Source organism: Antedon bifida, chromosome 2 (assembly GCF_963402885.1).
Source record: "Antedon bifida chromosome 2, ecAntBifi1.1, whole genome shotgun sequence".
In the NCBI taxonomy this organism is placed as follows: domain Eukaryota; kingdom Metazoa; phylum Echinodermata; class Crinoidea; order Comatulida; family Antedonidae; genus Antedon; species Antedon bifida.
In genome coordinates this window covers 2,894,333-2,906,745 of record NC_136227.1, presented here as the reverse complement: position 1 = coordinate 2,906,745, position 12,413 = coordinate 2,894,333, and the positions used below count along the sequence as shown (strand labels likewise).

General features: G+C 32.0%; 1 protein-coding gene across 1 annotated transcript in view; it reads left to right on the top strand.

The window, feature by feature from the left end:
- LOC144835809 (transmembrane protein 132B-like) overlaps window positions 1-12,413 on the top strand; it is a 33,709-nt gene that overhangs the window by 11,302 nt on the left and 9,994 nt on the right. The window contains exons 2-3 of the mRNA XM_078690903.1: window positions 1,106-1,955; window positions 5,542-5,691. Of these exons, the coding sequence (XP_078547029.1) occupies window positions 1,106-1,955; window positions 5,542-5,691 (1,000 nt within the window). The remainder of the gene's footprint in view (window positions 1-1,105; window positions 1,956-5,541; window positions 5,692-12,413) is intronic.

Sequence of the window (12,413 nt, the reverse complement as noted above, 5' to 3'; positions counted from 1 at the left end):
GGTGAGGTTATACGATAATATACAAATGTTGCAAAAATAAAAACTCAGTCGCAAACCAACTACGAACAAAGAAAACATTTCTAATCTATAGGAATAGATATTGCATTAACTTGATATAAAAAAACCGTCTTTTTGCATGCTGTGTTGGTGGAATTCGCAAAGATACAACAAATCCGCAGATGCGTTGGCCTTTGGCAGGCACAGTTGGAATGATAGAACAGTAACAACTGACTCGATAGGTGCTCTTGCGGGACTCTGTGAAGTTTAATGTTCCAGGCCTGCAGTTCATCACATTCTAGGCAGACTGAACTGTAGGAGGTCTAGCTAGTTTTTGCCTGAAGCTAATTTTGACAAATAGTTAGCCTAGCCTAGACCAATCAGTGACCGAGCAAATGGAGTTTTTGTGGCTTTTATTTCTAGATACAGTATCATCATTCTGTAGTAGTTATTTTTCATGGAAAAAAGATCTTCTTGTTGTCAATGTAATATACTGTATATATCCCACCCCGAATTGTAATTTAGGCTAAATTTTTTTAGTTTAAAATGAATGTTATTAAATCAATAATATTTGAAAATCATTTTGAAAATAAGCTGAGAAAAACCACTGTAAAAAAACATGATTTTTTAAATAAATATTATGTGTATTAATCTGTAAAATTTAAACATGTATTTCAAAACTTAACATTTGACTCTGTAATATCTGTGTACCATTTATTTTGTATGCATTTTAGACCGACTATTTACTATAAAAAGTGTGAAATATGTTAATTATTCATGATATTTTAATTATTGTATTCAAATATATCATATTATCTAACCCACATGTGACTTCTACGCCAATAGACTAGTTTTATTTGACCAGGTTATTGCACTAAGTGAAGTAACAACATAATAATGGCTTAATTATGAGTACTGTAATTTCCGATTAACTTTGCCCATGTTAAATTCATAAGAAATGTTGTGACACAAAGGACATGGCAATAATGAGAAATAAATTGCATTCTAATGGTAAAAAAAGTACTAATCAATCATACTGTATTTTTATATAATATGAGAAAAATAAATTTGAGCAATAATAATAATTGATGTATGTTATGTCTTTCAGGTATTGCAGCCTCATCAAACAGGCCGTCAAGTATACGACCTCAATCGACTTACTTATCAGCGGATCTCAACGCAAATACCAACTCGTCATTCTTCGTTCAAACACGAAAACACAACTCTGAAGAGATTTTGATTCGTGAAAACATTACGTATAGCGGGCATGGATTGTTTGTCGATAAATTAGTATGGGATGTGCAGTCACATGGGGGCGCTGTGTCAGCTTCGTACGGACCATTTCACGTTTTTGACAGTGACTCTTTAATATTTAATAGCTCTGAACTATATAATTTAAAAATACAAACTCATATTATAACAAAACATGTTCAAGCTTATAGCCCTAGTTTAAATATATTATTTCACTTAGATCATAAACAATTAAAAGTATTGAACGATTTGTCAATTTGCATCGATTTGCATATTTTGTACGCTGAGGGCGCTATTGTATCTTCATGTATGCTAAATAAGTCGACAGGATCATGTTTCCTCGATGTGCCCATCCCTATGGAATGGTGGTTGGGAATCGCGGATGCTTCGTATCAAAACTCAAAAATGCAATTGTCCTATAGCGTATCAAAAACTGTTACGGGTGAATGCACACGTAAGGATAATAGTCTAAAGGGCAGAGGAATGACTACCACACAAAAAGGCGAGGAATCGCGACAAGCGCCCTCAGTATACGTACATGTAGGAGAAGTTCCGCTTCAACCGTTAGGAGGACATTATTCTCGAATTGACGATAAGAGTAGAGTTATCATCAAGGCTCCGGATAACAAAGACGTTAGCCCTACTCATGGTTTCCTTATTCCCGTCAGTATCCCGCAGGATCTTGAAGCGGAATCGTTTTCTATCAAGTAAGTTCTATTGTTCATTTAAGCCTGTTTTCCTGTCGACGTTATTTGACAATAACAATAATCGGCAATCTTCTACGTAAACATTGAAATGGTAACGATTTACAGGAAAAGGTACTCGCTATCGTTATCATTTCAACTTGATCATTTTCAAACGATCATCGTTGTACTGTTAACGATCAACGACGATAGCGTCGAATAACGTCAACAGGAAAACAGGCTTTAGTACGCTACAATTCTTCTTTGTCGATTACAAAAAAAAACATTGAAAATTTACTTATCTTTTTTTTTGAAAAATTTGAAAATTTTATTTAATGTAATTAGACAAACATCATTTAATTCAACACATCATTTCATCCTAATAATTAACTGGCGCGCGACAGTTGCTATGTGACTATGATTAGTAACAAAAATGATTATTGAATGTAAACGTAACAGTGTACAAGACATGACCTACTTACTAGCCAATTACTGTTGTGACGCTCCATTCAATTTATACACAGTTTGTTCACTAAACCTATTTCCAGTTGCAATAAAGCCTTCAAATTTACATCTTCTCTCTTTACCGAAAATGAATCACACTTAGTCATATTAAGAACTGATTTAAGACAAATTTTGTTGGCGTTTTGTTCATTAAGAAAATGAAGGGAAAAGTCATTAACGACGAGATGCATAGACCGTATGCAAAAAAACTGATGTGACCCACATGTATTTGCGACCTATATTCATTTTTTTTTTATTTTGTCGCTAATACTCGTGAGATTAAAAACAGAAGGCCTGTTTATTTAGAAATTGTATTATTAGATTTGACATAATTTATTTAAATATTCATTGGTTTGTTATTGTATATTATTGCCTTTGTCTGCAATTTGTCAATTGTGGGTTAAGTTTTTAAGTGAAGTTTTTAAGTTAAGTTTATTTAAATAATTTGCATAAGCCAACATTAATATCCATAGCATCTTTTTAAAGCTGTTTGCTTATGTTTTTATAGCATTTTACAATGGTTAATGTTGATATTTATTGCATGTATTGTTAATGTTATTAATATGTATCACAAAAGACTGCAATAACAAAAATATTAAAATTTAAAGTACAGTCTATGTAAATAGTAGTTCAGATTGCCAGTTTTACCATATTGATGAGCAAAGTTTGTATTTTAAACATTATGGCTTGCCGCTTCTACTGTACTGTTTATCAGATCCAAAATGGTGGATAATTTTCAGTCCAATTCCAGTCATTTGTATACAAATATTGATGTGAATAAAGCTCTGTCTACACTATCAAACCTTATGTGACAGAAAAATGTGATGTGCCCATATACTGTATGGACTTGATGATATCATATCACTACCATATTTGAGATTATCACTACCATATTTAGACACATCACACTCTTTTTGTCAAACTAGTTTGATAGTGTAGACAGATCTTAACAAATGAATGCACAAACTCTCATAAGCCTTACTACATTAGAACATAAAGATGAACAAAGCCTACTATAGACCTGTGAGGACAACAGACACTACAGTAGTTCTAATACAGTATGATGTCCTTTAATCAACAGCTGTTTGGAAATTTAACGTACCAGTGTCTCGGTGATAGACATTTACAGTACCTCTTACTGTATAGTGGTTATTAAAATAAAATCACATGCATTCTTCGTACAATGACAAGTTTTTTAGCCTAAAGGTGACCTCTGTGTCACCTTTCAATGATTTCAAATCCCGTAGCAATATCTTCTGTTTGTAATTAATACTCGCTCCTCCTAAAGGAAGCAATCAAAAGGAATCATCTTGTTTGCACCAGCTCCATAAAAATGGAAGCTTAAGGGGAATGAACTCGCGTACACGTAACATCTTTGTTACAAAACAAAATGTAATAAATCTTTGGCCTTGAATATCATAATTAAAATTCATTTTTTTTTATGAACATGCTACAATGATGTTTGCCTTGCGTTATTCATTATCTGTCTTTAATAGCGGAGTTTGCAGATTCCATGTCCCTTAAGATTCGGTTCATATCGAGAAGAATATATTTTATGTGCTTGACCAATCTAGTGTCGTAAATAAATTATTTGATCAATTTGGTAAAAGAAAATGGTAATTATATAAACAGAAAAAGTTAATAACTGTTTAAATGTTGATGATTACAGTCCCTTGCCTCGTAAAACATCTAACGATAGATGATTCTATCTTAAAAGAATTAGTATAAATAAAATGATATGCTACGGTATAATAACTAGGCTTATTAATATCATGTATGATTTTATTCATTTTTTTTTTGTTAATAGCATTCATAAACGCTTTTAATAATTTCAGCGTTCTGTTTCAGTTAAGCTCGCTAAAAGTTGTTGATAATTTAAGAAACCAGTTCCACCGGGAGAATTACAATCGCAGACATTCACCTTCCATATAACCAGGAGATATTAAAAGAGAAAACGTTTTAATGGGATAAAAAAATATTTAAAAAAACCAAATGTTATTACTGAATTAATGATGCTACTGATGCATAATTATAATGTAATATAACAACTTTATTTAAAAACGGATGCAACACTTGAATCACCAGATTGGTGTTTTTCACAAGGCCATTACTTACTATAAAACTAACACAAGTTATCATTTACAGTCTGAGTTTAAAAAACTATACAAAAAACACAATTCTTACCAAATACATCATACTGTACATTAGACAATGAATATTATTCTGAGTATAGTCTCTAGAGTCCTGGGTAAGAAATTTGGCCAAAATTAAGAGGTGAGATTATGCTTGGATTAATAAAGGATCTACCTGTCTTGTGTCCAAAATTAGGGATTATAGCATGGGATTACTCAAGTCATATACGGTATCATTGTACAATACTTATAATGGAAGATGAGCTGAAGATAATATCAGCAAGGGAGATAATAATATCGGTGAAAGAGATAACATCAACGAATATTATAACGATGTTGATTTCGCCAATGAGATTTATGTTACAAAGAAATCGTTGATTCTCGGCTTCATCAAAGACGAATTAACTCTCTGTGCTTCACTCTTTATGGACGTTAATTAGGCTGAAACACGGTCTGCAACTAAACAACTGAAAGATAAAATAAAAACGACAAGATAGAAAACCTTGATAAAATTGATTTCGTAGGGTTGTGGCCTCTGGTGTTATTGCATGATTGGCCAAGAGGCAATTTGGTCTGTTATTTAATTTGTTTCCACTTTACTACTAAAACAACCAATTAAGAAGTATCTTGATGGTTAAACAACGTTCTTATATCAAACGGTTTTCCTCCCTACCAGAAATACTTAATTAATGTTCTAACTAGTCATTTCTTTCTTGGCGCCGGTGGGAGTTCGTTCAATTCACAACTTTTCAAAAGATTATCCATTATGGTTTTTGAATGTAAGAACATTTTAGTTTTAGTAGATCTTTTTTCTTCAGAATTTAATTTAAGATACAAAACAAAAAAATATGTAAAAAAAAACTTTTTAACCCTAACATTTTTCACTTTTCGTTTTATTGATTAAAATTATTATAAGAATATTTAGTATGTATTGTTTTTAATTTTGTTTTCATTGAAAAATTTTTAATTTCCAGAATAAAACCAAGAAAAGGCTTAGAAATAACAGCTATTCACTACTATGATGCTGTAATACCATGGCAACATTCAAACAGCTCCGACGAAGAATCCACAACCATCACATACACATTGACGTCTGCAGAGCGTCTAGAAGAGTTCAATGCATTGTAAGTATATGATTTTTAATGATTAAAACTGCATTACAAATTTTAACTTTCTAGTAATGCTCAGTACTATACTGTACTGTTTTCTTTTACCAGTTAGTGCATTTTGATACTTTAGCCAGAGGGTAAATGAAAGGTCTATTGCACAAACAAGCAAGCAGAGAAAGGTTGCCTTGAAATGCATCCACCAAACCATGGCTAAGTCATTAAATCACACTTGTCATGATATCAAGTCACTTGCCTATGACCTTGGTAATAGTCACTTTGAATCAGAAATCCAGATAACTTGATTGATCAGAAGAAATAAATAAAAATGAAAAAAATGATGCTTGGTAGGATACAGTAGCTCCCTCGCTTGAAGGCATGCTTCGTTGACGATAACACAATCTTATGGTGCTCAATGCAATTTCTTCTTTTCGTAAATGTATCATCTCTTTAGAGAGAGGTCTATTGTTGTTTTATCTAGAAGCGGCGCTCTCCACCATTGGTTTGCGTAAATTAAAAATGTTTGTCGTGTATGAATGAATGAATGTGCTGCTTCCACATAGTTTATTTGTCCAATATAAAATCATAAATTTGCTTTCTGTACACTACATATCAAAAACACATTTAAAAATCATTCAATAGCATATAATAATAGTTTTCTTGACCTTTACCTGGTAATGGCATAGAATCTGAAGCAAGATGGGACAGAGTAAAGGTGGAAAATCATAAAATGCTCAGAAGATAAAAACATGATATCAATCTCATATTGTCTCTTTAATCATTTCTATGCTGAATGATTGTTTCTACTGTATTTTCTAATTCTCGAATTCAATGCCGACTGTAGGCCATAAGTGTGATAAATCCGTTGTTGCAAGCCTAGGTAGATGTGAACAGCAGACAGCAGATCTAGGAGTCTTTCAACGCTAAGCCATCTGCTAGGCCAAGATTTCAAGTTCCTTTGTGAAGTCAATGTTCAGCAGCTTACATAAAGTAGCTTCAAAGAGGTTACATCCTGCTATGAATTTGCTCACAGGATTTTGTGACTCATTCAAATTTTGATACAATCTTAAGCTCTGTCTACACTATCAAAAAAATATGATAATAATAAGTAATAATAGTTCATTCTTATATAGCGCATATAAGCAAGCTCTCAATGCGCTGAACATTATTACCCCAGTCATTTTTTTAGGGTCACGATCAGTAGTCCAACGTCCAACACACTGCCACACGCCCTCACGTGTATGATGTGCCCATACAGTATATGGACATCATGATGTCATATCACTATGTACCATATTTAAGCATATCACTACCATATTTGGGCATATCACACTTTTTTTGTCAAACTAGTTTGATAGTGTAGACAATATCAAGTTGATATTAAAACTACACAGTATTAATCAAGATTAAATCTAGTTGATATTATTATTATAACAAATAATTGTGCAAAACTAGTACGTCAAACATTGATATATTATTAATTTTAATTACTGTAAAGTAACCATGGAGAAATACATTACCTAATTTCTCCATTCTTTAATATAAAATGAAACTGAAATTATAAATAGAAAATCAGTAATTTAGTGTTTTCATGCCAATCAAAAAATTAAATTGAACATTTTTGAAAATATTTTTGTTCAAATCAATATGCAATATAAAAATGTTTTTATTTTGGTCTGCTTTGAAATAAGATATCAGTCTTTAGTTGATGCCGTAATCGCTTCATATCTTATCTAGGCCAGTATTTATGGTTATGCTGTAGATCCAGTCTTTACAAAGATGCCGCTATACATATTATCTAGGCCATTATATTGCTGTTTTGCAGCGGATTCATTTCCACTTTAAGCCGGTAGTTTTAGTCGCACAGCAGACGAATCAAAGGATTGATTAGCTTCTTTCTTAATCATTCTCAGAACTGAAATAAAGTGGTATGATTATAATTACCAGATTATGATAAAACATTCATTTTAATGAATTTTTCTCATTTTCACAAATCTTTTAAATGCTTGTGTACAACATTTTTCAAATTTGTTAATTATTTATTGATGACATATAACAAAATTGAACACATTAATTTGTTGGTACCAAGTACAATAGCATTGTTATATAAGTTTACATTGTTATACAACTTGTGTTGTAGGCCTTGTATACAGGTTTCTTGTATTATAAAACACTTGCATTTATTTATTTTTTTTTTTTTTTGGACCATATTTAATGAGGGTGATCCATCCAGTAATTGCTGATCATTAGGGACCCTCAGAAGTTCACAAGACAAACATATACACAAGATGCTCTACATAAACAAAGTCTTATTACAAGTCTTTGGGAGTGGAGTTGTAATTTTGTCCTTAGAAAAAATCCTGACTTGTGACAGGATTTGAACCCAGGACTCTTGGAGTGGTAGCCAAGCATCATAACCACCAAGCCACAACTCCACTCAATAATACCATAATATAACAAAATTGAACACATTAATTTTTGGTACCAAGTACAATACCATTATTATATAAGTTTACATTATTATATAGCATGTGTTGTAGGCTTTCTATATAGGTTTCTTTCTTATATTATAAAACACTTGCATTTATTAATACCTTACCATATAACAAAATTTAACACATTAATTTTTGGTACCAAGTACAATACCATTGTTATATAAGTTTACATTATTATAAAGCATGTTGTAGCCTTCAATACTGTAGGTTTCTTATATTATAAAACATTTGCATATACAGAATACAAAGTTTTTTATAAAGGAAATCCATTGGGATTTATCAAATGAACTCTGCCATCTATGACCTGTTTGTCGGAACAATTTAAGTACAGTAGTCCGGGCTTAATCCTGAAGAATCACTTTAAGCACTACTAAAGTTGGTTTCTTAAGCCCGCTTCCGCTGTGTACTCACTAACAATGTTCTCGACAAGATGAGCATGATATTAATCTTAAAACTTCATCACTAGCGATCGAGAATTCTTGCGTCTGCCAATGCCGCTAATGCAACTTAAAATGTTAATACTGCGATAATATCAATGTCGGTGTTGTTATCTTACGGATTACGCCGGCTTGCTTATTTCCATTGGGAAACATTTGGGAACTATCAAGTTGAGGATCATACAACATTTTAAGTAGCGGTTTGTCTGTCCTTCGACATCTTTTGAAAGAGTATACAGACTTTGTAATGTCACATAGAACAAAGATGATTTGATTTTTTTTTATATTAAATTTAAAAAGTTATACTGAAGCAATAAGAAAGTATTTCTGGTTCAATTTCAGTAAGCTATCATCTTTGATAGTAATGTTTTCTAGCCTTGACATTTTTTTCTTCAAAATATCATGACATTATATGACGTATCATATTAACATGTTAAACCACACATCCATCTATAGCTCTGTCTACACTATCAAACTAGTTTGACAAAGTGTGATGTGCCCAAATATGGTAGTGATATTCCCAAATATGGTAGTGATATGACATAATCATGTCCATATATGAGCACATCACGTTTTTTTTGTCACATAAAGTTTGATAGTGTAGACAAGGTTTAAGAATTCGATTGTATCTTCTAATTTATAAAATATCACTTGCGATCTTTTGAAGGGAAAAAATAGAATTGCTAATTTCAGGTTTTTAATCTCACTAAGAAGTTTGGAATGCATAGACTACAGACAGACAAATGTGTAATTATTTAAATAAACATCTGATCCTGTTTTAGACTTTTGAATAAAATATTGCAAGGAGATGTTTCTTTTTGCATCCTTGCCCTTAACATGCACTCTAAAATCAATGTTTTTAAAGTACTAGAGTACATATAACAGCATCAATCAAATAGCATTATAAGGTAGTACATTGATGAAACATTAATGTACCTATGAGCTGACATGTTTAAACAAGCTTTACTATGTTTGAATAAGAGCGATGGTATCTTCATTGGAATATAACCAGTAAAACCATGAATATTTTTCAAAAACAACATTTCTATGAAAACAAATATTGTTTACCTTTAATATTCATAAAGCTATTAAATCCCTTTTTTAGAAAATTTTTTTTTTTTCACGAAAGAGTGAATTTACACTCTTCCCTGATCTTATCAATAAAATAAATTTTTCGATGGCTCTTAAATTTTTGAATCTGAATATAAGGATATCATGGAGCAACAAAATATGTTTTAATGGTACGTGACATGAGTAAAGGACGCAGCTTCAAACTGTCGTATCGGATTGGTCGCTGCCTCTTATTGGTTCTCTAGTTGTTTTTAATTATCTCTGATAGAAACAGGACATTTAAGACCAAGTTAACAGTTGGATAACACTAACACTACATCATATAAAAATCTTGTTCCATTTCTAGACAAAGTTATGCTTGTAGATTTTAATTACCAAGTCCTGGAATGTTTACCTTATCTTTTTATTTCAGCTGATAATTAAACTTTGTCCGATTATTTTTCTTTTCCTTATGGACACCATAGAGCCAATCACAACTTAGGATCAGAATCGTAAAAACAGAAGACATAAAAAGGGGTTCCTTAAAGTGACATTTATGCTGTAGTAAAAGCAGGCTTGTGGTAGATACAAGATTTTACGAGTAATCAATAGTGTCCTGCATGGTCGACAAGACCATTAATCTTTCCGCAAAGATAAACCAGAACAAAGAATTTCCATCCAGTAAAAACACTTTGGTACTTTTAAATAATTAAAATAAAATCCTTTAAAATGCTGGTAAATCTCGAAAAGTTATCCCTCTATGGAATAATTATCATCTGTTTTAATTTGTTACAACATCACTTTAATTTTTCATTTTTTGATATTTATTATCAAGTTAGCTTTAACAAAATTCTCAAACCAGTCGTAAATTTTCCGAAGGCTAAAGGTCTTTGTGGATGTGGCAGATGTCTGTGTATTTTTGTTACAAATTATTGCTTTTAACTTTAAAACTAAAGAAATTTTAAGAAGTAAGTAGTATTGATAATGATATACTGCCATTTGATGGTGTCCTTTGCTTTGTGGTGTATAAATTTATTGTTGCAGACTGATTTATGTTTACCTACAGTACCTGTCTGACATCAGTCAGTGAATGCAATCTTTAGCTGCTTCTGTACTTAAAATTTGCCTAGCACACAGTATGATTACAGTACGTTGTCATTAAGTAAAGGGAAATTTCCGCCTCTTTTCCTCTCTTCCCCCGCAGGGAAGTGTCCCACCAGAGGTGCTAACCGGACATGGGCGACCCATATTTATTTTTTTTTACATATACATATTTGATCTCAATTTGATTTTGTTCTTGAATGTTGTCTGGTATGTATGTACTGTACATGTAAATGGTGTCCAAACCCGCATCTTTTGGTACTCTATTGAACATGTGAAATCATCCAAATAAAAAACATAAGAATGTAACAAACTTCCCAGGTCACAACTTGAAGGAAGAAAGCATATGCAGGGCAAAACAGTTAACATAAGAAGGAAAAAAATAATTGTGAATGAATAAAGATGACTAATAGTAATACAGTAGTATACAAAGCTCCAAAATCACCATAGAACACTAGCAATTTAGTATTATTACTTTCTTCTTTATTTTTGTTAAGTTAAAAATTTCAAAATCAATGTTTGCTGGTTCATTAGGAAAAAAGTTCCTTTTTTGTCTAGCAAGGTTACTTCTGTGGTGCTTGCTTGCATATGTTGATTATTTTTCTAGGGTTTTACAACTGGCATACAACTATTTGCTAGTGGTAAAAAAAAGAAACAATTGTCATGAAATATATAAAATAAGAAAATATTTCTTTCATTTGATAAGAATTTATGTACAATACAGATTCTATTAAATACAGATTTTTATAATAGAAAAAAAAGTTTATAAAATTTTTTTAATAACCTCATTATTTTAGCCTATTTTACACTTTTCTCTTTAGTAGTTTAACGAATCAGCATGCTTGTCACTTTGTGACACGTTCGTGGTTGTTGCAATTTCTGCCGAAACGTCCCGGGAGACGAACCAGCTCACCCAGAGAGATTATCCAAAAATTTTAAATATCACAACATCAAACGCCCCCAGGGATTGAAATCTTTTCAGAGAATATTTTTCAGGATTATAATAGGTGGTATTTATTGTTGTGAATCGTCTAGTTACGAAAGATTTAACAAAAGCTGTGTGGCTTAACTTCATCTGCGTATGAACGTGACAATAGCAATGTCGACATGAAAACATTAAAGCTGCGGTATCTTGAGCAGAGTTGGATTTTATTCCAAGGAGAAATAAATTATTCTGTTTGTCTGTGTCGGCTTATATTCTAACGTCGCTCCGTTAACTTCCGATAGTTATAGCCGTCGACCTTTGTCTTAATTTACAGTCTCAAATTCGGTTTACCTCACAACATGTATGCTTCTAATCCAGTTTCTTTTATCGTAAATTTTATGGTATATTACGTGATTTATTCTAATCAAAATCATCCCTGTCATGATGTAATTAGGTATTGGATATTTCACAAGTAGGATATTTAATTACACGGAGATTGCCACCAGCTTCCAGGAGAGCAACCGGTTTTATTTGCACTTAACCTGTTAATATCCCAATTTCATAGGTCAAACGAGGTCACCAACTTGCTTTATTATACATATACAGACCATTCTTCGTGCTGTTTGAGAAAAAAAATTCTGATCATAAAATCATCAAACTTATCAAGAATAGACCTACTTCTTTTGATAAATTTAGTAATATTTAAAATTTGTATAGTTACAGTATTGTGTG